General features: G+C 42.2%; 1 protein-coding gene across 2 annotated transcripts in view; it reads right to left on the reverse strand.

Moving 5' to 3' along the window:
• FAM184B (family with sequence similarity 184 member B) overlaps positions 1 to 25,077 on the reverse strand; it is a 156,403-nt gene that overhangs the window by 25,274 nt on the left and 106,052 nt on the right. For both annotated transcript variants that reach the window (XM_065544819.1, XM_005554545.4), the window contains 3 exons: positions 10,073 to 10,170; positions 2,912 to 3,041; positions 1,255 to 1,467 (listed from right to left, as the gene is read on the reverse strand). In XM_065544819.1, the coding sequence (XP_065400891.1) occupies positions 1,255 to 1,467; positions 2,912 to 3,041; positions 10,073 to 10,170 (441 nt within the window). The remainder of the gene's footprint in view (positions 1 to 1,254; positions 1,468 to 2,911; positions 3,042 to 10,072; positions 10,171 to 25,077) is intronic.

Genomic DNA, 25,077 nt, shown 5'->3' on the forward strand with positions numbered 1-25,077 from the left:
TATTTACTGTTGAGCTGAATAAATTATTATGATTGAACTTCTGCCTTGTGCAGTTTTTTGTTTTTCCTTGCATTAATAAATGCTGCATTTTTTATTTGTTTAGTTTCCTTTGGCTATCTGGCAAAGTCTTCCTACAACTTCTAAATGCTTTGTAAAACACACAGTGCAATTTTCCACATGGCCAAATCGATCAGAGAATCCATCAGTCTGCTTTCCCCTGGAGACAGCTCTTCCAGAGCCCCCAGTTCCTTGTCCAGCTGCAAAGCCAGACTCCTCAAACCTTCCTTCTTGCTCCTACATTGAATCCCCAGTTTCCCATCTCTCTTTTATTCCCTCTCCCTTGGTTTGCTCCCTTGTTTTTGTGGGACACCTCTTCAAGGAACTCTTAAGAGGGCAGGAAGGGAACACCCTCTGAGAAAGCTGTGTTTAAGCCAGGCCACAAGGTAGAAGGTGCTGGATGAAACATGCCTGAAGCACCCCACCAGATTATCCATCATTGTATAACACACTACGGTTTTCCAAACCCTTGGAAAGGTCTTTGTGGCTGAGTTGTTTTTTTTTTTTTTTTTTTTTTTTTTGAGACAGAGTCTTGCTCTGTCGCCCAGGCTGGAGTGCAATGGCACAGTCTCGGCTCACTGCAACCTCCACCTTCCAGGCTCAAGCAATTCTCCTGCCTCAGCCTCCCAAGTAGCTGGGATTACAGGCACCTGCCCCCACACCCGGCTAATTTTTGTATTTTTAGTAGAGACGTGGCTTCACCATGTTGGTCAGGCTGGTCTCAAACTCCTGACCTCAGGTGATCCACCCACCTCTGCCTCCCAAAGTGCTGGGATTACAGGCGTGAGTCACTGTTCCCAGCCTGAGCTGTTCTTTCTCAACTGTGCTGCCGTCTTCGTTTTTAGCCGTAGGACTGAGCCTGCCTTCCTGGTGTGTTCATGCACGCCACTGCTCTAGTCATGAAAGCAACTCATTCTTATGCCACCAAGGTCGCAAGCAGGTGGGGAAACGTAGCACAAGAAGCCCGGCAGACCTAGCCTGCTTTCTTGCTTTGCCACTTACTAGCTATGTGACCCTGAGCAAGTTACAAAATCTCTCTGAGCCTCTTTCCTCATCTGGAAACGGGAATACAATAATAACAATCTGGAAAGATTCTCGGGGGATTGGACGTCATGTAGAAAAGGGACGGCTTTGCGCATGGCAGTTCTCATCTAGCAGGTGCCCGGCACAGAGTAGACCACGCAGTCATTCCCTCACCTTGAGTTCCTGATGTCTGGCTTTCTCCAGCATGCGCAGGGCTCTCTGATGGGAAGCCTCCAGCTGGGCTTTCACAGCCTGGTTCTGCTGAGTGGTCTCCTGGAGTTCACGCTGCAGCTTCTCCCTCTCAAGGTCCGAGAGCTGCTTGAGCGCCTGCAGGTCCTCCCTGTAGTTGCTGGTGCACTGCTCCAGAGCCTGCTGCATCTGCAAGACCTGCGCACCAGGCATCCTACCCTCAGTCTAAGCCCCTTGCCTTTCCTGGGATGTTTTCTTTAAATAAAAGCTTTCTAAATGTCACCTCCATGCAGCTGAGCCTCCTGTGTCTCTAGGGACTCTGAGGGGATGGAAGCTGTAAGCTTGAAGGACCTGGGGGTGGCTAGTCCTTCCAGGGACCCCTCAGCTAGAGCCACGAATGCCGGGAAAGAGGAAGAGAGGGGTGGGGACACCAACCTTTCAAGAGAAATCAAGAGGGGACTGGAATGCCTTCCAGGGACCCATGTGACGTCCCCCCTCCTCCCTCAGGTGCCTGCTCGAATCTGGCTTCCTCACTGAGGCTTCTCCTGATAGCCCCATATAGTACTACCTCCCCCAAGCCCACGTCCCCCATCACAGGACAGCCTCCCTGCTCTAGTTTTCTTTTTCCTGAGCCATCATTACCTTAGAATGAACTACGTGATTTACTAACTTCTTATGTCAACCATTTATTGTCTGTTCCCACTTCCATTGCTAAAATATATATATATATCTTTATATTTAAAGATATATATATATATTTTATATATATATAAAATATCTTTTTTTTTTTTTTTTTTTTTTTTTTTTTGAGACAGGGTCTTGCTTTGTTGCCCAGGCTGGAGTGCAGTGTTGTGATCATGACTCATGGCAACCTCGAACTCCTGAGCTCAAGCAACCCTCCCACCTCAGCCTCCCGAGTAGCTGGGAGTACAGGCACATGTCACCATACCCGGTAATTTTTTTTTTTTTTTTGTAGAGACAGAGTCTTGCTATGTTACCCTGGCTGATCTTGAACTCCTAGGCTCAAGCGTTCCTCCTGCCTCAGCCTCCCAAAGGGCTGGGATTATGGGTGTGAACCACCACACCTGGCCGTAAAATGTAAGGTATTTTTTCTGGGTTGTGCATTGATGAATTCATCAGTGGCTCATACTGAGTGCTCATTAGCACAGCAGGTTTTTTATTTTCTTTTTGAGATGCAGTCTCACTCTGTCACCCAGGCCGGAGTGCAGTGGTGTGATCTCAGCTCACTGCAACCTCTGCCTCCCGGGTTCAAATGATTCTCTTGCCTCAGCCTCCTGAGTAGCTGGGATTACAGGTGCCCACCACATGCCCAGCTATTTTTTATATTTTTAGTAGAAACAGGGTTTCAGCATGTTGGCCAGGCTGGTCTCCAACTCCTGACCTCAAGTGATCTGCCCCCATCGGCCTCCCAAAATGCTGGGATTATAGGCGTGAGCCACCGTGCCCGGCTGCAGCAGGTTTGGAATGAATGAATGAATAAAACCAAGAATCCCACTTTGCCCTGGTCCTGTAATGCCTTCCCAGCTTGGATGTGAATCCGGCCCTGCAGGCATTTCCAAGTTTGTAAAAAGGAGGGAGCAGGATCTCAGGAAGGGAGAAATCCCAACCAGGGTTGTCCTACCTGGGCTTGCAATTTGGCCTTCTGGCTTTGCCAGTCCTCCTGTAGACGGGGGATTTCGGATGTTTTCTCCTTCAACAAAGAGCCCAGTGGAGGTTGTGGGTCACTTCCCTCCTTGAGAAGCACTTCGGTCCTTTGAAGATAGGGATGCCACAATCACAAAAGATCCTCGGGCTGGGAATGACACTGCCACTCTGATAACGTGACAGCCACTGTGCCTGGGAGGAGGGAGCTCTGAGAGCAGTTAGTGGGGGTTAGAAACATCTTACTTGACTTTCAAAAAGCAACCTGCCATATAAAGTGTATTATTGCACTTAGGATACAATCAGGAACCACCCGATATCTGTTTTAGCGGGTTCTTAATAAATGGTGATCAACTGTCAAAATGACTGAAAGCTAGAGTTACTGATATGAGGTCTTTGGGGGCTCCAAAAAGAGATCTCTATGGTCTTAATTTTGCAGCTCTTTCTGCACATATAAAAATGACAACAACACTTCACTTTAACACAGTGTTTTGCGCTTGTCAAAGCACGCTCACACATTTTACTGGCATCCCCAAGTACAAATCGGCGGACTATAAATAGGCCTCCACATATGTAACATGAACAAGGAAATGCTAGTTTAAAGCTGCAAGAGTTTCTGCATTCTAGATAAGATGCTCCCTTCCTTAATTCTGAACTTTTGAACCAGCTGAGAATTTCAAGTGCGATTGGGTTAGATTGGGATGTTAAGTATTTATCTTGTTTCACAACGTGAAAGGATGCCACATGGTGGGGCTCTCTGGAGATACTGCCAGGTGATAAGCAGCATCTGCTTCCCCTGACAAGGACATCAGGCCAGAGCTCCAGAGGTGGGGTTTAGGGTCTTGGGCTGTGAGAAAAGGCCATGAGATGGGGTACTCTGCTTGGCAGAGGTGTGAAGGCCCAGGCTGGGGGGTTAAGGAAGAGACAGACAATGGGGACCCCTGAAAGGAAGGGTATAATGCTAGAAGCAGCATAGGAAGGTGGCCAAGAGGATGGTGCAAGGGCCAGACTACCCAGCTCCAAATTCCAGCTCTACAGCCCACTCAATGCAGTGAGATCTTGGTGAGATCTTTAAACTCTCCTGGCTTGAGCTTCCTCCTCTATAACATAAGGTTAATAATGCTACCTTTTCCACAAGGATTAGTAGAGTCAGTATCTATAAAGTACTTAAAACAGTGTCTGGCACATAGTAAGAATTACATAAAGAACTAACTATGGGCTGGGCGCGGTGGCTCACGCCGGTAATCCCAGCACTTTGGGAGGCAGACGCGAGTGGATAGCCTGAGGTCAGGAGTTCGAGACCAGCCTGACCAACACGGTGAAACCCCATCTCTACTAAAAATACAAAACATTAGCTGAGTGTGGTGGCGGGCACCTGTAATCCCAGCTACTCAGGAGGCTGAGGCAGGAGAACTGCTTGGACTCAGGAAGCGGAGGTTGCAGTGAGCTGAGATCACAACATTCCACTCCAGCCTGGGCAACAAGAGTGAAACTCCGTCTCAAACAAACAAACAAACAAACAAACAAACAAACAAAACTACACATTAAAAGAGAGACGTTTACTTTCTCTGCATTCTGATTCTCTTAGGTTATCCTCAAGTCTTTCGAAGGTATGCAAAACATAGCCACCTTTAAGGAGCAATGAAGCAGGGATACCTGGGTCTGAACTCTGGGTATGAAACCAAGGGTTAGGAGGCCAGAGAAAGCGGAGGAGCAGCCTCGGGCAAGAGTGACAGGTGGCACCGCCAGGTAAGCACTCCCGGTGAGTCCCGGGAGAGAGGAGGGGGCTGAACTTTCTCTCAGGATGGGGCTCAGTTATTATTATTCTTTTTAATGTTTTATTCAAGTAAAATTTACATATAGTGAGGTACACAGATCTTAAGTGTACAATTCAGTGAGTTTTGACAAATATATACAACCATGAAACCAACATCTCAATCAAAATACAGAATATTTTCATGACCCCAAAACTTCCCTTGCAGCCAAAGCATTGATTTCCATCACCATAGATCACTTTTGCCTGAGCTGAAGCATCATACAAACAGAATCATGTGGGATGCATTCTCTTGTTTCCAGGTTATGTTGCTCCCCATCATGTCTTTGGGCCTCATCCATGTTGTTGTGTATGTCAGCAATTCATTCCTTTTGTTGCTGTGTAGTATTCCTTTACATGAATATATGGTAGTTTGTTTATCCATTTTTCTATTGATAGACATTTGGATTGTTTACACTTCTGGGCTATTATAAATAAAGCTGATAGAAATAAATGTGTCCAAGGATTTTTGTGGATATATGTTTTTCTTTTCTTTTTTTGAGACAGAGTCTCGCTCTGTCACACAGGCTGGAGTACAGTGGCGTGATCTTGGCTTACTGCAACCTCCGCCTCCCAGGTTCAAGTGATTGTCCTGCCTCAGCCTCCTGAGTAGCTGGGGCTACAGGTGTGTGCCACCACGCCCAGCTAATTTTTGTATTTTTAGTAGAGACGAGGTTTCACCATGTTGGCCAGGCTGGTCTTGAACTCCTGTCCTCAGGTGATCCGCCTGCCTCGGCCTCCCAAAGGGCTGGGATTACTGGTGTGAGCCACTGCGCCCGGCAATGTTTTCCATTTATTTTGCTTAAATACCTAAAAGTGGAGCTGCTGGTAGGTATGTGCTTAATGTTTTAAGGAACAATCATATAGTTTTCTAAAGTGATTGTACCATTTTAGACCCTGCCAGCAATGTATGAGAGTTTCAGTTGCCCTGGATTGTTGCTAACATTTTATGTTGTCAGACTTCTTAATTTTAGCCATTCCAGTGGGTGGGAAATGGTATCTCACTGTGGTGGTAAGTTGCATTTTCCTGATGACTAATGATGTTAACCACATGTTCATGTGTTTACGAGCCACTCACATATATATATGTTTTTCTTTTTTGGGACAGGATCTTGCTCTGTTGTCCAGGCTGGAGTACAGTGGCCCATGGGTTGCTGCTGCCTCAACCTTCCAGACTCAAGCAATCCTCCCACCTCAGCCTCTTGAGTAGCTGGGACTACAGGCATGTGCCACCACGCTCAGCTAATTTTTGTATTTTTTTTTTGGAGAGATGGGGTTTTGCCACGTTGCCCAAGCTGGTCTTGAACTCTTGGGCTCAAGCAGTCCACCTGCCTTGGCCTTCCAAAGTGCTGAGATTACAGACATGAGCCACCATGCCCGGCCTCACATACATCTTTTTTAGGAAAGTGCTTGTTCGAGTATTTTGTCCATTTAAAAAATAGTTTTGCAGCACATGACAAAGATGCCCTCTCTCACTCCTGTTCAACATAGTATTGGAAGTTCTGGCCACGGTAATCAGGCAAGAGAAAGAAATAAAGGCCATCCAAATAGGAAGACCGGAAGTCAAACTATCCCTGTTTGCAGATGACATGATCCTGTATCTAGAAAACCCATAGTCTCAGCCCAAAAGCTCCTTATGCTGATAAACAACTTCAGCAAAGTCTCAAGATACAAAACTGATGTGCAAAAATCACTAACATTCCTATACACCAACAGCATTCAAGCTGAGAGCCAAATCAGGAACACAATCCCATTCACAACTCTCACACACACACAAATATAGAAGGAATACAGCTAACCAGGGAGGTGAAAGACCTCTGCAAGGAGACTGCAAAACACTGCTCAAAGAAATCAGAGATGACACAAACAAATGGGAAAACATTCCATGCCCATGGTTAGGAAGAATCAATATTGTTAAATGAACATACTGTCTAAAGCAATTTATAGATTAAATGCTATCTCTATTGAACATTTTTCACAGAAGTAGAAACAACTATTATAAAATTCATATGGACCCAAAAAGAGCCCAAATAGCCAAGGTAATCCTTAGCAAAATGAACAAAGTTGGAGGCATCATGCTACCTGACTTCAAACTATACTACAGGACTACAGTAACCAAAAGAACATGGTACTGGTACAAAAACAGATACATAGATTGATGGAACAAAATAGAGAACCCAGAAATAAAGTCACACACCTACAACTATCTGATCTTTGACAACCCTGACAAAAACAAGCAATGAGGTAAGAATTCCCTATTCAATCAATGGTGCTGGGATAACGGCACCATTTGCAGAAGATTGAAACTGGACCGCTTCCTTATACCACATACAAAAATTAACTTAAGGCCAGGCATGGTGGCTCATGCCTGAATCCCAACACTTTGGGAGGCTGAGGTGGAAGGATCATTCAAGACTAGCCTGGGCAACATAGTGAGACCCTGTCTCTAAGAAAATAAATTAACTCCATGGATTAAAGACTTAAATGTAAAACCCAAAACTATAAAAACCCTGGAAGACAAGCTAGGCAATACCATTCTGGACATAGGAACAGGCAAATATTTCATGACGAAGACACTAAAAGAGATGGCAACAAAAGCAACAATTGACAAATGGGATCCAATTAAACCAAGAGCTTCTACACAGCAAAGGAAACTATCAACAGAGAGAGCAGACAACTTACAGAATGGGGGAAAAGATTTGCAAACTATGCATCTGACAAAGGTTTAATATCCAGCATCTATAACGAACTTGAACAAATTTACAAGAAAAAAACAAACAATCCCATTAAAAAAGTGGGCAAAGGACATGAACAGACACTTTTCAGAAGGAGACATACATGTGGCCAAAAATCATATGAAAAAAACTCAACATCACTGATCATTAGAGAAATGCAAATCAAAACCATAATGATATAGCATTTCACACCAGTCAGAATGGCTGCTATTAAAAGGTCAAAAAATAACAGATGCTGGTGAGGTTATGGAGAAAAAGGAATGCTTATACACTGTTGGTGTGAGTGTAAATTAGTTCAGCCATTGTGGAAGACAGTGTGGCAATTCCTAAAAGACTTAGAGGCAGAAATACCATTTGACCCAGCAATCCCATTACTGGGTATCTACCCAAAGGAACATAAATCTATTATAAAGATACATGCACACATATGTTCACTACAGTACAATTCACAGTAGCAAGGACATGGAATTAACCTAAACGCCCATCAATGGTAGACTGGATTTAAAAAAATGTGGTACATATATACCATGGAATACTATGCAGTCATAAGAAAGAATGAGATCATGTCCTTTGCAGGAACATAGTTGGAGCTGGAGGCCATTATCCTTAGCAAACTAAAACAGGAACAGAAAACCAAATATCACATGTCCTCGCTTTTATAGGTGGGAGCTAAATGATGAGAACACATGGACACGTAGAGGGGAACAACAGACACTGGGGCCTACCAGAGGGTGAAGGGTGGGAGGAGAGAGAGAATTAGGAAAAGTAACTAATGTGTATTAGGCTTAATACCTGGGTGACAAAATAATCTGTAACACAAACCCCCATGACACAAGTTTACCTATATAATGAACCTACACATGAACTCCTGAACTTAAAAGTTCAATTAAAAATCAAATAAGTTTGTCTTTTTATTACTGATTTATAAGAGTTATTTATATATTCTTAATACAGATGGGATATTTTATCCCAGTCTGTGGCTTTTCTGTTCATTTTAAGTTTTTTTTTAATAACCAGAACTTTCAATTTTGATGAAAACCAATGTATTAATTTTCCTTTGATAATTACTGTTTTCACATCCTATCTAAGAAATTACTGCCTACACCAAAGTTTCAAAGATACTTTTCTGTTTTAGTTTTTATATTTTAGATGTATGAAACATCTCAAATTAATTTTTGTGCATAGGGCATAGTAGGGGTTGAGGTTCATTTTCTTCTCATGTGTATCCAGTTCCAACACCATTTGTTGAATAACTTTTCCTATGTCCATTGAATTGCGTTGGCACCATGAACAAAAATTAATCTAGCAACTATGTGTGTGTGAATCTATTTCTTAACATTCCATTGTGTTTCATTAGCTTATTTGTGTACTGGCATATTGATATCACAATGTCTTTATCACTAAAGCTTTATAACATGCCTTGAAATCAGGTAGCCTGAGTCCTCCAACTTTCTTCTTCAAGACTTTTAATATTAGTTTTGGCTCTGTGACTTGCTCTGGCCCATGGAAGCTGGGTGGAAATGAGAGTGCATTTCTGAGTTTAGGATTGACGAGCCACTGCATGTTTCCATAAGCCTTTTGAACATCTTCCCTTTACCATGACAACAACATTCCCTAGATGGGGGCTAATCCTTCAGCCTGGGCCACAGAATGAGATGGCATGTGGAGCAGATTTTAACTGTAGTGTGTGGCAGAGCAATAACACCTGACCCTCACCCAGGAGCCAAGCTCATATAAGTCCCACTGATATGGTTAGGTTTTGTGTCCCCATCCAAATCTCGTCTCAAGTTGTAATCCCCATAATCCCCACGTGTTGAGGATGGGACTTGGTGGGAGGTGATTGGATCATGGGGGCAGTTTGCCCCATGCTGTTCTCATGATAGTGAGTGAGTTTTCACAAAATCTGATGGTTTTATAAGTGTTTGTCATTTCCTCCTACACATACTTTTCTCTCACCTGCCGCCATGTAAGGCGTGCCTGCTTCCCCTTCTGGCATGACTGTAAGTTTCCTGAGGCCTCCCCAGTCAAGCAGAACTGTCAGTCAATTAAGCCTCTTTCCTTTATAAACTACCCAGTCTTGGGGTCTTCTTTATAGCAGTGTGGAAACGACCTAATATACCTGCAGAGCCTGATAGAGCCAATCATAAGGGTAGCTAATCTATGAGCTAAAAATCTTTGATATTTGGGGGTGTTATAGCAGCAATAGCTGACTGACATAGGTGATATAGGTGGGGATCTCCTCAGGATCACAAACCTCGCTTATATCCCCTAATTAAAGAACACTTGGAAACATAGGGGCAGAGGTTTTGGGCCAGTGCAGGTCTGAATCTTGGACAGGTTTGCTAACTTCTTTGAGCTCCAGGTTCTTAAGCTAAAAAATGGCTTCTCTGGGTAGTTGTAACAATTAAGTAAGATAGTTTATGTAAAGCCCATAGCTGTGCTGAAGACCTACAAGATATGCTTGTTGCCTCCCCAAGCATGCTGCAAGGAGCAGTGATAAATACTTGAGGATAGAATGAATGAATGGAAGAATCCTTCCACATCTGAGTCCTCATTCATTGGAGCACTCAGAAATCTGCATGTCTTTCTGTACCTTTCTTCTTCATCACTGCTGGTTCCTTCTTCAGCTGCTAACTTATCTTGATACTCCTCTCCTCTCGGTGAAGTTTCATCCAGCTTCAAGCATGGATCCTAAGGCAAAAAGAAAAAAAAGGCAAGATGAGCTTAAGTACAGCTTAATGATTCAATCTGTGGCTTATTCAAATCAGAGAGCAGAGGAGAGGGAGCCTAGGCAACCCACTATCAGTGCCCTGCTTGCAGGGGATGCCAAGGCTTGTGATGATGACGTGACTAGAACAGTGCCTGGCTTACTGTGATCAATGCCAGCCCTGATCCCTGTATCCTGTTTTTCAGTCTACGAAGCATTTCACACTGCTGACAAAACTAAAGCATAAAGAGGGGAAGTAACCTGGCTAGGGTGCCACCATCAGTGAGGAGTGGAAATGAAATATGCAACTGGACAATAGGACCTGGGGACTGAACTCTTGACCACTTCATGATATGGTTCCAAGCATAACCTCAGAGAGGGCTTTGTTTCCTTGGTAAGCCTGCTGCACAGGGCTGTTGTGAGGACCTGAGAACGATGCTGGCTCATGGCTAGTGGTCAGTAAGTGTGAGCAACTAGTGTTACTATTACATCCATTGTACAGTTTGTAGTCTGCTATGTCCCATTATGTAGAATCAGAAAACATGGAACTTGCTGAATGACCAGAAATGTGGTATGGGAGGAGAATATGGAAACTATTAGTTAACAATGAGGCTTCTGAATATTTTATGAATTGAATTTGCTCATGTTATCATTCTTTCCTTCCCACAGAGATACATGGGTGTAAAAGACCTTGTTATTTTGATTTTTCTATTTGTCATAACCACACGGTCCACGAAAGCAGCATAAGACAGGGTAGGAATAGATTTGTCTCATGAAATAGTGATCATTGTAACGTGTGCTTTTCACTAACTAGTTGTATGGCCTTGAGCCAGCTTCTTCCCTTTTTTGGACCTGAGTTTCATCAGCTGTGAAACAAAGGGGCTGGCTTACATCTGTGGTCAAACTGTGTCCCAGGGATCCTGGGAGGTGTCTCGTGGTAGGAAGGGGCAGAGCTGAGGCTGGAGGGTAGAGCCTTGGGCTCCCATTCACCCTTGATCTGGAACTGCTTTGGTTGCCTTTCCACATACTGTATTGTCTATAAAAGGCCATCAATGTCAAGACCAATGAAGACCCCCACATTGCCAAATCCAATGGTCAATTCTTGGGTCTGTGCTAACTGGGCCTCCCAGCAGAATTGGAAATATTGATGATTCCTTCCTTTATGCAGCCTTCTTTCCTGGGCTTTCTCCTCCCCCCACCCCCAGTTGCTGCTTCTCAGTCTTCTCTGCCGAAGTCTCCTCCTCTCCTGCTTCTCAAACTGCCACATGTCCAGAACCAAACTCTTGCTTTTACTCCTCCAAACAACAAGCATGCACTTGGCTCAGGGCTTTGCACTGGCTGTTCCCTCTCCCCTCTGATATTTGCATTCCTTGCTCCCTCACTTCACTCACTGCAACCAGGAGATCGTCTCTGACTTAAAGCTCAGGCTCCGCTACCAGACGACCTGTGTTTAAATGCCAGATCTTTCACTTATTAATGATGTGACCTTGGAAAATTACTTAGGTTTTCCCAAAGATTAAATGAGTCGATACAATGTAAAGTCCTTAGAACAGTATTAGGTACCTAAGGAACACTCAACACTCAAGTTTATTCCCTGGAATTATTATTATTTATTTTATTTTTTTGAGACAGAGTCTTACTCTGCCACCCGGGCTGGAGTGCAGTGGTGCAATTTCAGCTCACTGCAACCTCTGCCTCCCGAGTTCAAGCAATTCTCCTGTCTCAGCCTCCCGAGTAGTTGGGATTGCAGGCGCGTGCCACCATGCCTGGCTCATTTTTTAATTTTATTTTTTTATTTTTAGTAAGGACGCATTTCACATGTTGCTCAGGCCAGTCTCAAACTCCAGAGCTCAAGTGATCTGCCCACCTTGGCCTCCCAAAGTGCTAGGATTACAGGTGTGAGCCACCATGTCTGGACTGTTCCCTGGGATTCTTGTTCCCTGGATACCTTCTCTAAAATTCCAGCCCCTCTCACTCTGTTTTCCCCACCTTGCTCTGTTTTTCCCAAAGTACATATCACGGCCTGACGTTGACTTGTCCACTTTTTAATTATCTGTTTCCCTCACTGGAAGGTAAGCTCCATGAGGGCAGGGACTTTGCTCACCTGTTTCCCTGATGCCTAGAACAGTGTGTGGCACATGTGAGTCATTACTAAACGAATAAGCACAAATATGTCACGGGCCACTCCAGGAGAGTGGGAAGACTACTCTCTCCCATGCTTACCCTATACTCACTTTTGTTGTTGTTTTTTTATTTGTTGTTTTTTTGTTTTGTTTTGTTTTATGATACAAGATTTCACTCTGTCACCCAGGGTAGAGTACAGTTGCGAAATTGTGGCTCACTGGAGCGTCAACTTCCCAGGCTCAAGCGATCCTCCCACCTCAGCCTCCCGAGTAGCTGGGACTACAGGTATATGCCACCATGCCCGGGTACTTTTTACATTCTCTGTAGGCACAGTGTCTTGCTATTGTGGCCTAGGCTGGTCTCAAACTCCTGGGCTCAAATGATCCTCCTGCCTCAGCCTCCCAAAGTTCTCATATTACAGGTGTAAGTCACAGTACCCACCCTTCCCCTGCTTTACATCCCATGGAGAGAAGGGCCTGGGATTGCTGCATTGTCATGAAAATCCCCTGGGCATGTGGCTGGATGGTGGCATGTGGAGATGGCTGTTGCCCAAACTTTGAGTGTTTTCCTGCCCTGCTTTAGGAGCCTTTATGATTCATAAGTTCAAGTTCTGTTTAAATTATTTGCATTGCCTCTAAATGTAGCAGAATACCATGTGATGCCCACTTCCAGAGAATCAGCAAGGAGATGGCACTTGGGTACCCACTGCCCACTGTGCTGGGAGGATCTGTCCTGGGGCACTCCAAAGTGATGGCCTGAGAGAGAGTAAACATCCACTCTGCGTCCTGCAGCTTTTCTCCCTAAGCCCTTATCTTCCCTCTGGGGTGGACATGTTCTGAGTTAACTCTGCTAAGCCAGAAATACACTTCCCAGGACTTCCTTCCCTGCATACTTTGGACCATGTGACTTTGCATAAAATGTGGAAGATGGAAGTGAAGCAGTAGTCATTTCCCTGTTAAGCTTGGATGCTTGAATGCAGGGCACCTGGTGCTGTTGTAGCTTACACATGTCATTGCTGATCTGCTCGCTCACCTTATCGGCCAGGGCAGGTTTTGGGCTCTCAGCTCCTTCAGCTCCTGCTGGTTTCTCCTTGAGTCCTCTCTATCCTGGGCCTGTGTGTACAGCTCCTGGGGCAGCAGCCAGGCCTGAAGCTCCTCCCACACCCGCCAGATCCTCCTCAGGGTTCTCCCTATCCCCGGCCACGTGCATGTCTAGCTCCATGATGAAGGATGCCTGATTCTCCTACAGGTCACTGCATTAGCAAATGTGGAGCCTTGTTGGCTTCAGACACTGACACGGTTCAAGCCCAGCCTTGTGGGCTGCAGTTCGTTCTTGATCTTCCTCACTTCACTTCTGTCCTTCTTTCCTTCCAGCGGCCCACCCTGCTGACTTTAGTCCCACCACCAGGTAAAGAAGCAACAGTGGAATGTAAAGTGTTTAGCTGGCGCCTTCAATTATGCTAGGTCAGTTTCTAAATTTAATCTCATATCCTATATCATTCTTAGTAGCTTGTTTCTGTGATCAAACCCTAATTGATGCACCTTTTAATCTCCAGATCCTACTTATTCTTCGAGGGCCTATTCAACTGTTACTTCCTCATGAAGGCTTCACAATATCTTTTGTTGCAATTACACCTTCTCCTCTTGAAGTTCCCATAACAATTTTTTGCTACCACAATTTTCTTTTTGTTGTTGTTGTTTTTTGTTTTTGAGATGGAGTCTTGCTCTGTCACTCAGGTTGGAGTGCAGTGGTGGGATCTAGGCTCACTGCAACTTCCACCTCCTGGGTTCAAGTGAGTCTCCTGCCTCAGCCTCCCAAGTAGCTGGGACTACAGGTGAGTGCCACCATGCCCAGCTAATTTTTGTATTTTTAGTAGAGACAGGGTTTCACCATGTTGGTCAGGCTGGTCTCGAACTCCTGACCTCAGGTGATCCACCTGCCTCAGCCTCCCAAAGTGCTGGGATTATAGGCATGAGCCACCACAGCCGGCCTTGCTACCACAATTTTCTTACAAATACTTATTGATCACTTACTATGTGCCAGGCATTGTTCTAGGAACACATGAATAAACAAAACAACAAAAGTTTTTCTGCCTTGTATTGTTATAGGAGCAATTTCTTTCTCCCTTTCTAAACATAAGTGAATGTAAACATAATCCCAGATATAGTTTTAAAAATGTTATAAACCCTACAGCCAGGGACTGAGAACCTGCAGCACAGTTTTTTTTCATAGCCTGAGTCCTCCCTCTTCATGTAACTAGAAACTGAAGTCAAGCTGTTTGACATGAACTGGTCACAGGTCCAGTGAGGTTGGTTCATTGTCGCGTATTTTCAAACATGTTGTGACTAAACAGATTATAACCTACATGTGAACCAGAGGCTAAAAGGTCCTCCTGTGCCTCCTAGTTTCAGGTATTTTGGGCATAAAAAATATCTCAGAGATCTCTAATTCCCACAAAGCCCAGCAGTAGATATCATAGTCTAGAAGCAAAACAGCTTTGTGAGTTACCTGCCATAAGTTCAGGTTCGGTATAAACCTGGGGGAATCGCATGGTGAATGTGGAAGGAAAACAGATAATCAGATAAGCATACGTACTATTACAATATAAATATATAAATGATGTATGATTCAGTAGGTCCCTGTCTCGAAAGGAAAATTCAAGGTTACAAAGAAATTGTGTTCAATGGAAAACACAAAATATGTTGGCAAAACAATTCTAATAAGACCAGTAGTCAGAACAAACATGAACTGGCTAAGTTCTACATGGAGAGCTCTTCTGATGAAAGGAATTGTTCACTAAAACACTCAACAATGAAGCTGTAGCCCTCTAACGACAGAGCCTGAAAACATAAGGCAAAATGTGTATCACTGTAGTGAGAAGTGGGACAACTTATAATGGGAGATTTTAATATGCATCTCTCAGAAACTGATGCATTAAGCAGACAAAATGAGCTAGGATGAGGAAGATTGGAACAAGATCAGTAAGCTAAACCTAATAGCTAAGAAATAAACCAATAGCTACTAACATTTATGCGAGGTCACATAGTGAATATATTCCAGAGCCAGGATTCAAATATGCGTGTTTTACTACCACACCAAGAATATGTGCTTTTTTCCTTATCTATAGGAACTACTTAAAATTGACCCTGACTTGGTCTACAAAGCAAACCTCAACACAGTTCGAAGTGCTGACATTTTACAGACTGTGTTATCTGATGGCACTGCAAGAACATTAGAAAGCAATAAGAAGGTAGGTTTAAAAGAATCAGATAAACTTCAAAACTCTGGGACACAGATAAGACATACACTTAGAGGGAAATTTATAGCTTTAAATGTATTCATTAGAAAACATTCAAGAAGTTAGAAAATGAACAAAAGAATAAATCCAAAGCAAGTAGAAGAAAAGAGATATAAGAGACAAAACAAATGAAATAGAAAAAACACATCTGACCAACACATCTAAAAGCTGAGTTTTTGAAAGGATGCATCGGCCGGGTGCAGTGGCTCAGGTCTGTAATCCCAGCACTTTGGGAGGCCAAGGCGGACAGATCACGAGGTCAGCAATCGAGACCATCCCGGCTAACACGGTGAAACCCCGTCTCTACTAAAAATACAAAAAATTAGCCAGGCGTGGTGGCGGGCGCCTGTAGTCCCAGCTACTTGGGAGTCTGAGGCAGGAGAATGGCGTGAACCCGGGAGGTGGAGCTTGCAGTGAGACGAGATCGCGGCACTGCACTCCAGCCTGGGCGACAGACAGACTACGTTTCAAAAAAAAAAAAAAAAAAAAAAAAAAGAAAGAAAGAAAGAAAGAAAGAAAAGATGCATCAAACTTCTGGCAAGCCTGATCAAGGAAAAGGGGAGAAAAAACTTAAAGCAACATGAATAATGGACAAGGATCTCATGACAGTTATTAGAGATTAAAAAGAATTCCAAATGTACTCTGAGACAACACAGGGCCTATGGAAGGGAATCTGCTGGATGTAATTTTTGGGCCATTTTATTGGCCACAGCTATATTTAAAGGAGTCCTGGGCAGGAGTCCAGAAAGAGGAGAGGACTGAAAATACTAAAATGGCTGATGCACCCAGATAACAACACTGGCCCCCAGCTACACTGCATTTGTCTATTTCTCTGCATTTTCTCATGGATGCATATGACTCTATGAAGTAGCCAGGAAAGGCACTGCCATCTTTGATTTACAGATGTGGAACTAAAATTGGAGAAGTCCAGCCATTTGCTTCAGGTCTCATGGCCACTGGAGGGTGGCACAAAAAGTAGAGCCCTATATTTTCTGATTCTCATCCACGTAATTCCATGTCACCGCACTGACACTCAGCTGGGCTGTTTTGACATGATTGTCACCTACCAGCATCAAGGCCTAAATGGATATGAGTTCAAACCATGTTGTGCAAATACCAAGTATCTAAAAAACTGCGACTCAAAAATCAACCTGAGAGGAGTAACGTCAGCAACGTGGCAGAAGGAAGTCTTGGTCCCTTTTTTCCCCAATGAGCATATCACTTCAGCAATTCATGTACATATTCCCTTTGTAAAAAATCAGAAACTAATCAAAAGGCTCCTGCACCCCAGGAGAATGCAGAAACAGACTCACCAAAGCTGGTAGGGAGATTCAGAACACACTCTTGTCAAAGATGCTGCCCCTGGCGAAGTACCATATGATCACGAAGAGACTCCCTACACCAGCTTCAACCAGAGGAGGAAAGGAATTAATTGGCATGTCTAGCACCCCAACTTTTCCAAGGGGGAGGTCCCTAGAGGACTAGCTTTTGTCTTGCTGCTGTTGGAGCTCTATAAGATCCATTACAGTCTAGCCACTTGGAAGAGAATGGAGATAGAAACTTGGCCTGGTAGATACCATAGCTCCTCCTAGGCTCAGTGCAGAGTGAGCAAACGAAAACTGCAGCTTCCTGCTTCTTACTGGGAGGAAATGAGTTTGTAGAGACCCCCATTACCTGACCAGGCTCATTGATGGGGGATTCTTTTGTACAAGATCAACCTGGGAAGACTGGGAGAGGTGACTGCTTTGTCTAATGCATGGACACCAGCACAGAGAGTCAAGGAAAATAAAAATCAGGCAAAGATGTTCCCAACAAAGGAACAAGATAAATCTCCATAAATTGACCCTAATGAAACAGTTCTATGATTCACCTGACAGAGAATAAAAATAACTCTGATAGAGTTGCTTACCAAGATAAAGAGAACAATGAATGAACAAAGTGAGAATTTCAACAAGGAGAGGAAATACTTTTAAAGTACCAAAGGAAATCATGGACCTGAAAACACAGTAACACAATAACTGAAATGGAAATTCACTGGCCGGGCATGGTGGCTCATGCCTGTAATCCCAGCACTTTGGGAGGCTGAGGCAGGAAGATCATGAGGTCAGGAGATTGAGACCATCCTGGCTAACACAGTGAAACCCCGTCTCTACTAAAAATACAAAAAATTAGCCAGGTGTGGTGGTGGGCACCTGTAGTCCCAGTTACTTGGGAGGCTGAGGCAGGAGAATGGCATGAACCCAGGAGGCAGAGCTTGCAGTGAGCCGAGATTGCCCCACTGCACTCCAGCCTGGGTGACAGAGTGAGACTCCGTCTCAAAAAAAAAAAAAAAAAAAAAAAAAAAGAAAATTCACTAGAGGAATTTAACAGAAAACTATATCAAGCAGAAGAAAGGATTAGTAAACTCAAAGACAGGTCACTGGAAATAATTCAGTCAAAGATGCAAAAAGAAAAAAGAAGAGAGAAGAGACAACAAGGCTTACTTAAATATAATGACTAAGAAGTTCCCAAATCTGGAAAAGGAAATAAGCATACAGATCCAAGAAGCCCTAAATACATCAGATAAGATGAACTCAAAGAACCATACTGAGATAGATAATCAAATTGTCACAGGTCAAAGACATAACATTTTGAAAGCAGAAAGAGAAAAACTGTTACATATAAGAGAATCCCCTCATAAGACAATGAACATTTTTCAGCAGAAAACTTGCAGGCCAGAAGGGAATGGGATGATATATTCAAAGTGCCAAAAAAATGCCAACTAAGAGTACTATACCTGGGAAAACCCTCCTTCAAAAATAAAAGAAAATTTGCTTCCTCTTGACTGATTTGGATGCTCTTTATTTATTTTTCTTATCTGATTGCTCTGGTGAAGACTTGTAGTACTATGTTGAAGAGGGGTGATGATAGTGGGCATTCTTGTCTTGTTCTAGCTCTCAGAGGGAATACTTTCAACTTTTTCCTATTCTACTGAATTTTTTCCATTCAGTAGAATGTGGGTTTGTCATAGATGGCTTTTATTGCATTGAGGTATGTCCTTTGTATGCCAATTTTGCTGAGAGTTTTAATCATAAAGGGATGCTGGATTTTATCAAATGTTTTTTCTGCATCTATTGAGATGATCATGTGATTTTTTGTTTTAATTCTGTTTATGTGGTGTATCACATTTATTGACTTGCATATGTTAAACCATCCCTTCATCCCTGGTATGAAACCCACTTGATCATGGTGAATCATCTTTTTGATATGTTGTTAGATTTGGTTAGCTAGTATTTTGTTACAGATTTTAGCATCTATGTTCATCAGGAATATCGGTCTGCAGTTTTCTTTTTTTGTTATGTCATTTCCTGGTTTGGGTATTAGGGTGATACTGGCTTCACAGAATGATTTAGGAAGCACTCCCTCTTCCTCTATCTTGTAGAATAGTGTCAATAGGATTGGCACCAATAAGGAACAGTCAGCAGAGTCAACAGACAACCCACAGAGTGGAAGAAAATCTTCACAATCTATACATTTGACAAAGGACTAATATCCAGGATCTACAATGAACTCGAACAAATTAGCAAGAAAAAAAACAAACAATCCCACCAAAAAGTGGGTTAAGGACATGAATAGACAATTTTCAAAAGAAAATATACAAGTGGCCAACAAACATATGAAAAAATGCTCAACATCACTAATGATCAGGGAAATGCGAATCAAAACCATAATGTGATACCACCTTATTCCTGCAAGAATGGCCATAATCAAAAAAATTTTAAAAAATAGATGTTGGTATAGATGCAATGAACAGAGAACACTTCTACCCTGCTGGTTGGAATGTAAACTAGTATAACCACTGTGGAGAACAGTGTGGAGATTCCTTAAAGAACTAAAAGTAGAACTACCATTTGATCCAGCAATCCCACTACTGGGTATCTACCCCGAGGAAAAGAAGTCATTATAGGAAAAAGGTACTTGCACAGGCATGTTTGTAGCAGCACAGTTTGCAAAAATGTGGAACCAACCCAAATGCTCATCAATCAACGAGCGGATAAAGAAACTGTGGTATATATATACAACGAAATACTACTCAGTCATAGAAAGGATGAATTAATGGCATTCGCAGTGACCTGGATGAGATTGGAGACTATTATTCTAAGTGAAATAACTTAGGAATGGAAAACCAAACATCATATGTTCTCACTCATAAGTGGGAGCTAAGCTATGATGATGCAAAGGCATAAGAATGACACAGTGGACTTTGGGGAGTCATGGGGAAAGGGTGGGAAGCTGGGGAGGGATAAAAGACTACAAACAGAGTGCAGTGTATACTGCTCAGGTGATCAGTGTACCAAAATCTCATAAATCACCACTAAAGAACTTACTCATGTAATCAAACACTACCTGTTCACCAAAAACCTATGGAAATAAAAAAAAATTTTAACAACAACAACAAACAAAAATAAATGAAAGATTTTCCCAGACAAACAAAAGTGGAGGGAATTCTTCATCACTAGACCTGCCTTACAAGAAATGCTAAAGGGATTTCTTCAAGTTGACATTAAAGGATGCTAAACAGCAACAGGGTAGCCTAAAAGTATGAAACTCATTAGAAAAGGTAAATATATAGGCAAATATAGAACTATATTACTGTAATGGTAGTGTGCCAATCACTTTTAATTCTAGTATAAAAGTTAAAAGACAAAAGTATTAATAATTACAAGCATACCTCAAAGATATTGCAGGTTCAGTTCCAGAATACCACAATAAAGCCAATAGCAATAAAGCAAGACACACAATTTTGTTTCCCACACACATAAAAGTTATGTTTACATTTTACTATAGTTTATTAAGCGTGCAATAACCTTATGTCTAAAAATACATACCTAAATTTAAAAGTACTAATTTGCTTAAAAATGCTAACAATCATCTGAGCCTTCAGTGAGTTGTAATCTTTTTGCTGTGAAGGGTCTTTCTTCAATGTTGATGGCTGCTGACTGATCAAAATGATCATTGCTGAAGGCTGGGGCAGCTGTGGCAATTTCTTAAAATAAGATAACAATGAAGTTTTCCACATAGCTTGACTCTGTCTTTCACAAAAGATTTCTCTGTAGCATACAATACTGTTTGACACTATTTTGCTCACAGTAGAACTTCTTTTAAAATTCGAGGCAATCCTCTCAAACTGTCACTGATCTTTTTTTTTTTTTTTTTTTTTTTTTTTTTGAGATGGAGTCTCGCTCTGTCACCCAGGCTGGAGTGCAGTGGCACTATCTCAGCTCACTGCAAGCTCTGCCTCCCAGGTTCACACCATTCTCCTGCCTCAGCCTCTCGAGTAGCTGGGATTACAGGCGCTCACCACCACGCCCAGCTAATTTTTTTGTATTTTAAGTAGAGATGGGATTTCACCATATTAGCCAGGATGGTCTCGATCTCCTGATCTTGTGATCTGCCTGCCTCGGCCTCCCAAAGTGCTGGGATTACAGGCGTGAGCCACCGCGCCCGGCTGTCACTGATCTATTAACTAAGTTCATGTAATATTCTAAATCCTTTCTTGTTATTTTAACAATGCTCACAGAAGTCTCATCAGGAGTAAATTTCATCTCAAGAGACCACTTTCTTTGATCATTTGTAAGAAGCAACTCCTCATCCATTGAAGTTCTATCATGAGATTGCAGCAATTCGGTCACATCGTCAGGTTTTACATTTCATTCTAGTTCTCTTTCTGTCTCTACATAGTTACTTCCTCATCTGAAATCTCAAACTCCTCCAAGTCATCCATGAAGGTTGGAATAAATTTCTTTCAAACTCTTATTGTTGTTTTTATCTCCTCCCACAAATTATGAATCATGAATATTATCAATGGTTTCTAGAATGGTGACTTCTTTCCAGAAGGCTTTCAATGGGCTTTGCCCAGATCCATCAGGGGAACCACTATCTATGGCAGCTATAACCTTATGAAATGAAATGTATTTCTTTTTTTCACCCTCTCTTATTGTGCTAAAACATCTACTTCCTAAATAATAAGACTTCAAAGGAGAAATTAATCCTTGATCTATGAGCTACAGAATGAGTATTGTGTCAGCAGGCATGAAAACAACATTACTCTCCTTGTACCTCTTCATCAGTGCTCTCGGGTGACCAGGTGGTCAGTGAGCAATAATATTTTAAAAGGAATCTTTTTTTTCTGAGCAGTAAGTCTTAACACTGGGCTTGAAATATTCAATAAATAATACCATAAACAGATGTGCTATCATACAGGCTTTATTGCTTTACTTATAAAGCACAAGTAGAGTAGATTTCACACAATTCTTAAGGCCTCCAGAATTTCTGAAATGATAGATGGTCATTGGCTTTAACTTAAAGTCACTAGCTTTATTATCTCCTAACAAGAGAGTCAGCCTGTCCTTTGAAGCTTTCAAGTCAGGCATTGACTTTACCTCTCTAGCTATGAAAGTCCTAGATGGCATCTTCTAATATAAGGCTGTTTTGTCTACATTGAAAATCTGTTGTTTAAGGTAGCCATTTTCATCAATGATTTTTTTTTTTTGAGACAGAGTCTCGCTCTGTCACCCAGGTGGGAGTGCAGTGGCACAATCTCGGCTCACTGTGAGCTCCACCTCCCGGGTTCACGCCATTCTCTTGCCCCAGCCTCCCGAGTAGCTGGGACTACAGGTGCCTGCCACCACGCCCGGCTAATTTTTTGTATTTTTAGTAGAGACGGGGTTTCACCGTGTTAGCCAGGATGGCCTTGATCTCCTGACCGCGTGATCCGCCCGCCTCGGCCTCCCAAAGTACTAGGATTACAGGCGTGAGCCACCGCGCCCGGCCCATCAATGATCTTAGTTAGATCTTCTGGATAACCTGCTGTAGCTTCTCCATCAGCGCTTGCTGCTTGTTATGTTATGGAGATGGCTTGTTCCTTAAACTTCATGAAACAACCTCTGCTAGCTTCCAACTTTTCTTCTGCAGCTTCCTCGCCTCTCTCTGCCTTTACAGAATTGAAGAGAATGACGGCCTTGCTCTGGATTAGGCTTTGGCTTATGGGAATGTTATGCCTGGTTTGATCTTCTATCCAGACAACTAAAACTTTCTCCATATCAGCAGTAGGGTTGTCTTACTTTCTTATTACTCATGTGTCACTGGAGTAGCACTATTTATTTCTTTCAATAACTTTTTCTTTGCACTCACAACTTGGCTAAGTGTTCAGCACAAGAGGCCTAGCTTAGGTCTGTCTCAAAGTTTTTGACATGCCTTCCTCTCTACGCTTAATCATTTCTAGTTTTTGATTCAATATGAGATGTGCAACTCTTCCTTTCACATAAACACTTAGAAGCCATTCTAGTATTGTTAATTGGCCTAACTGCAATATTGTTGTGTTTCAGGGAATAGGGAGGTCCAAGGATAGAGAGGGAAAGAGACAGGGAAACAGCTGGTTCTGGAACACAACCAGAACACACACAACATTTATTAAGTTCACCATTTTCTATGGGCATGGTTTGTGGTGCCCCAAAACAATTACAATAGCAACATGAAAGATCACTAATCATAGATCACCTTATCAGATACAATAAGAATAATAAGTTTTGAAATATTGTGAGAATTACCAAAATGTGACACAGAGACACGAAGTATATTTTTAAATTAAGGTACACATATTATAGTTTTATAAATAATGCTATTACACACTTCATAGACTGTAGTATAGTATAAACATAACTTTTACATGTATTGGGAAACCAGTAAATTTGTGTGACTTGCTTTATTCAATATTTACTTTTTTGTGGTGGTCTAGAACTGAATTTGCAACATTTCCAAGGTATGCCTTCATAATGGAGCTGAAAAATTCCTATTGTCTAATGATGACATAGCCATTGTAAAGATGTAGTGTTACACGTTATCTTTTCTATGTTTAGCTACATTAGGATACATAAATATTTACCCTTGTGTTACAGCTGTCCACATATTTAGTACAGTAATATGCTGTATAGGCTTGCAGCCTAAGAGCAAAAAGCTACAGCATATAACCTAGGTGTGTAGTGGGCTACACCATCTATAATGTTTCCACAATGACAAAATCGCCTAACAACCCATTTATCAGAATGTGTCGTCGTCATTAAGTGACATACAACTGTATTTCACAATTGAACTTGACCATGGAGATCAATAAATAGTTGGCTGAATGAATGCTTTTTTTTTTTTTTTTTTTTTCTTTTTTAAGATAAGGTCTGTGGCTCTGTTGCCCAGTCTGGAGTACAGTGGCATGATCTCAGCTCACTGCAACCTCTGCCTCCTGGGCTCAAGCTATCTTCCCACCTCAGTCTTCCAAGTAGCCAGGACTACAGGTACACACCACCACACCCTTCTAATTTTTTGTATTTTTTTGTAGAGATGGGGCTTTGCCATGTTGCCCAGGCTGGTCTCAAACTCCTGAGCTCAAGTGATCTGCCCACATTGACCTCCCAAAGTGTTAGGATTACAAGTGTAAGCCACTGCACCCGACCTGAATGAGCTCTTTCAAGTCCAGCAATACTTGTTTCAGTTGCTATTATGAACACCTTTACATGTATAAACTAGAAAACCTAGAGGAGATGGATAAATTCCTGGAAATATACAACTCTTCTAGATTAAACTAGGAAGAAATAGAAACTCTGAACAGGCCAATAACAAGCAGTGAGACTGAAATGGTAAAAAAATTGCCAAAAAAAAGTCAAGGACCAGATGGATTTCACAGCTGAATTCTATCAGACATTCAAAGAAGAATCAGTACTAATCCTATTGACATTATTCCACAAGATAGAGAAAGAGGAAACCCTCCCTAAATCATTCTATGAAGCCAGTATCACCCTAATACCAAAATCAGGAAGGGACATAACAAAAAAGGGAAACTACAAACCAATATCCCTGATGAACATAGATGCAAAAATCCTTAACAAAATACTAGCCAATGAAATCCAACAGCATATCAAAAAAATAATCCACCATGATCAAGTGGGTTTCATACCAGGGATGCAGGGATGATTTAACATATGCAAGTCAATAAATGTGATACACCACATAAACAGAATTAAAACAAAAAATCACACGATCATCTCAATAGATTCAGAAAAAGCATCTGGCAAAATCCAGCATCCCTTTATGGTTAAAACCCTCAGCAAAATCAGCATAGAAGGAATATATCTCAATGTAATCAAAGCCATCTACAGCAAACTTACAGTCCACATTCTACTGAATGGGGAAAAGTGGAAAGCATTCCCCCTAAGAACTGGAACAAAACAAGGTTGCCCACTCTCACCACTTCTATTCAACATAGTATTAGAAGTCCTAGCCAGAGCAATCAGACAGGAGAAAGAAATAAAGGGTATCCAAATCAGTAAAGAGGAAGTCAAATTATCACTGTTTGCTGATGATGTGATCATATACCTGGAAAACCCTAAAGACTCCTCCAAAAAGCTCCTAGAACTGATACATGAATTCAGCAAAGTTT

This window comes from Macaca fascicularis, chromosome 5 (assembly GCF_037993035.2).
Source record: "Macaca fascicularis isolate 582-1 chromosome 5, T2T-MFA8v1.1".
In the NCBI taxonomy this organism is placed as follows: domain Eukaryota; kingdom Metazoa; phylum Chordata; class Mammalia; order Primates; family Cercopithecidae; genus Macaca; species Macaca fascicularis.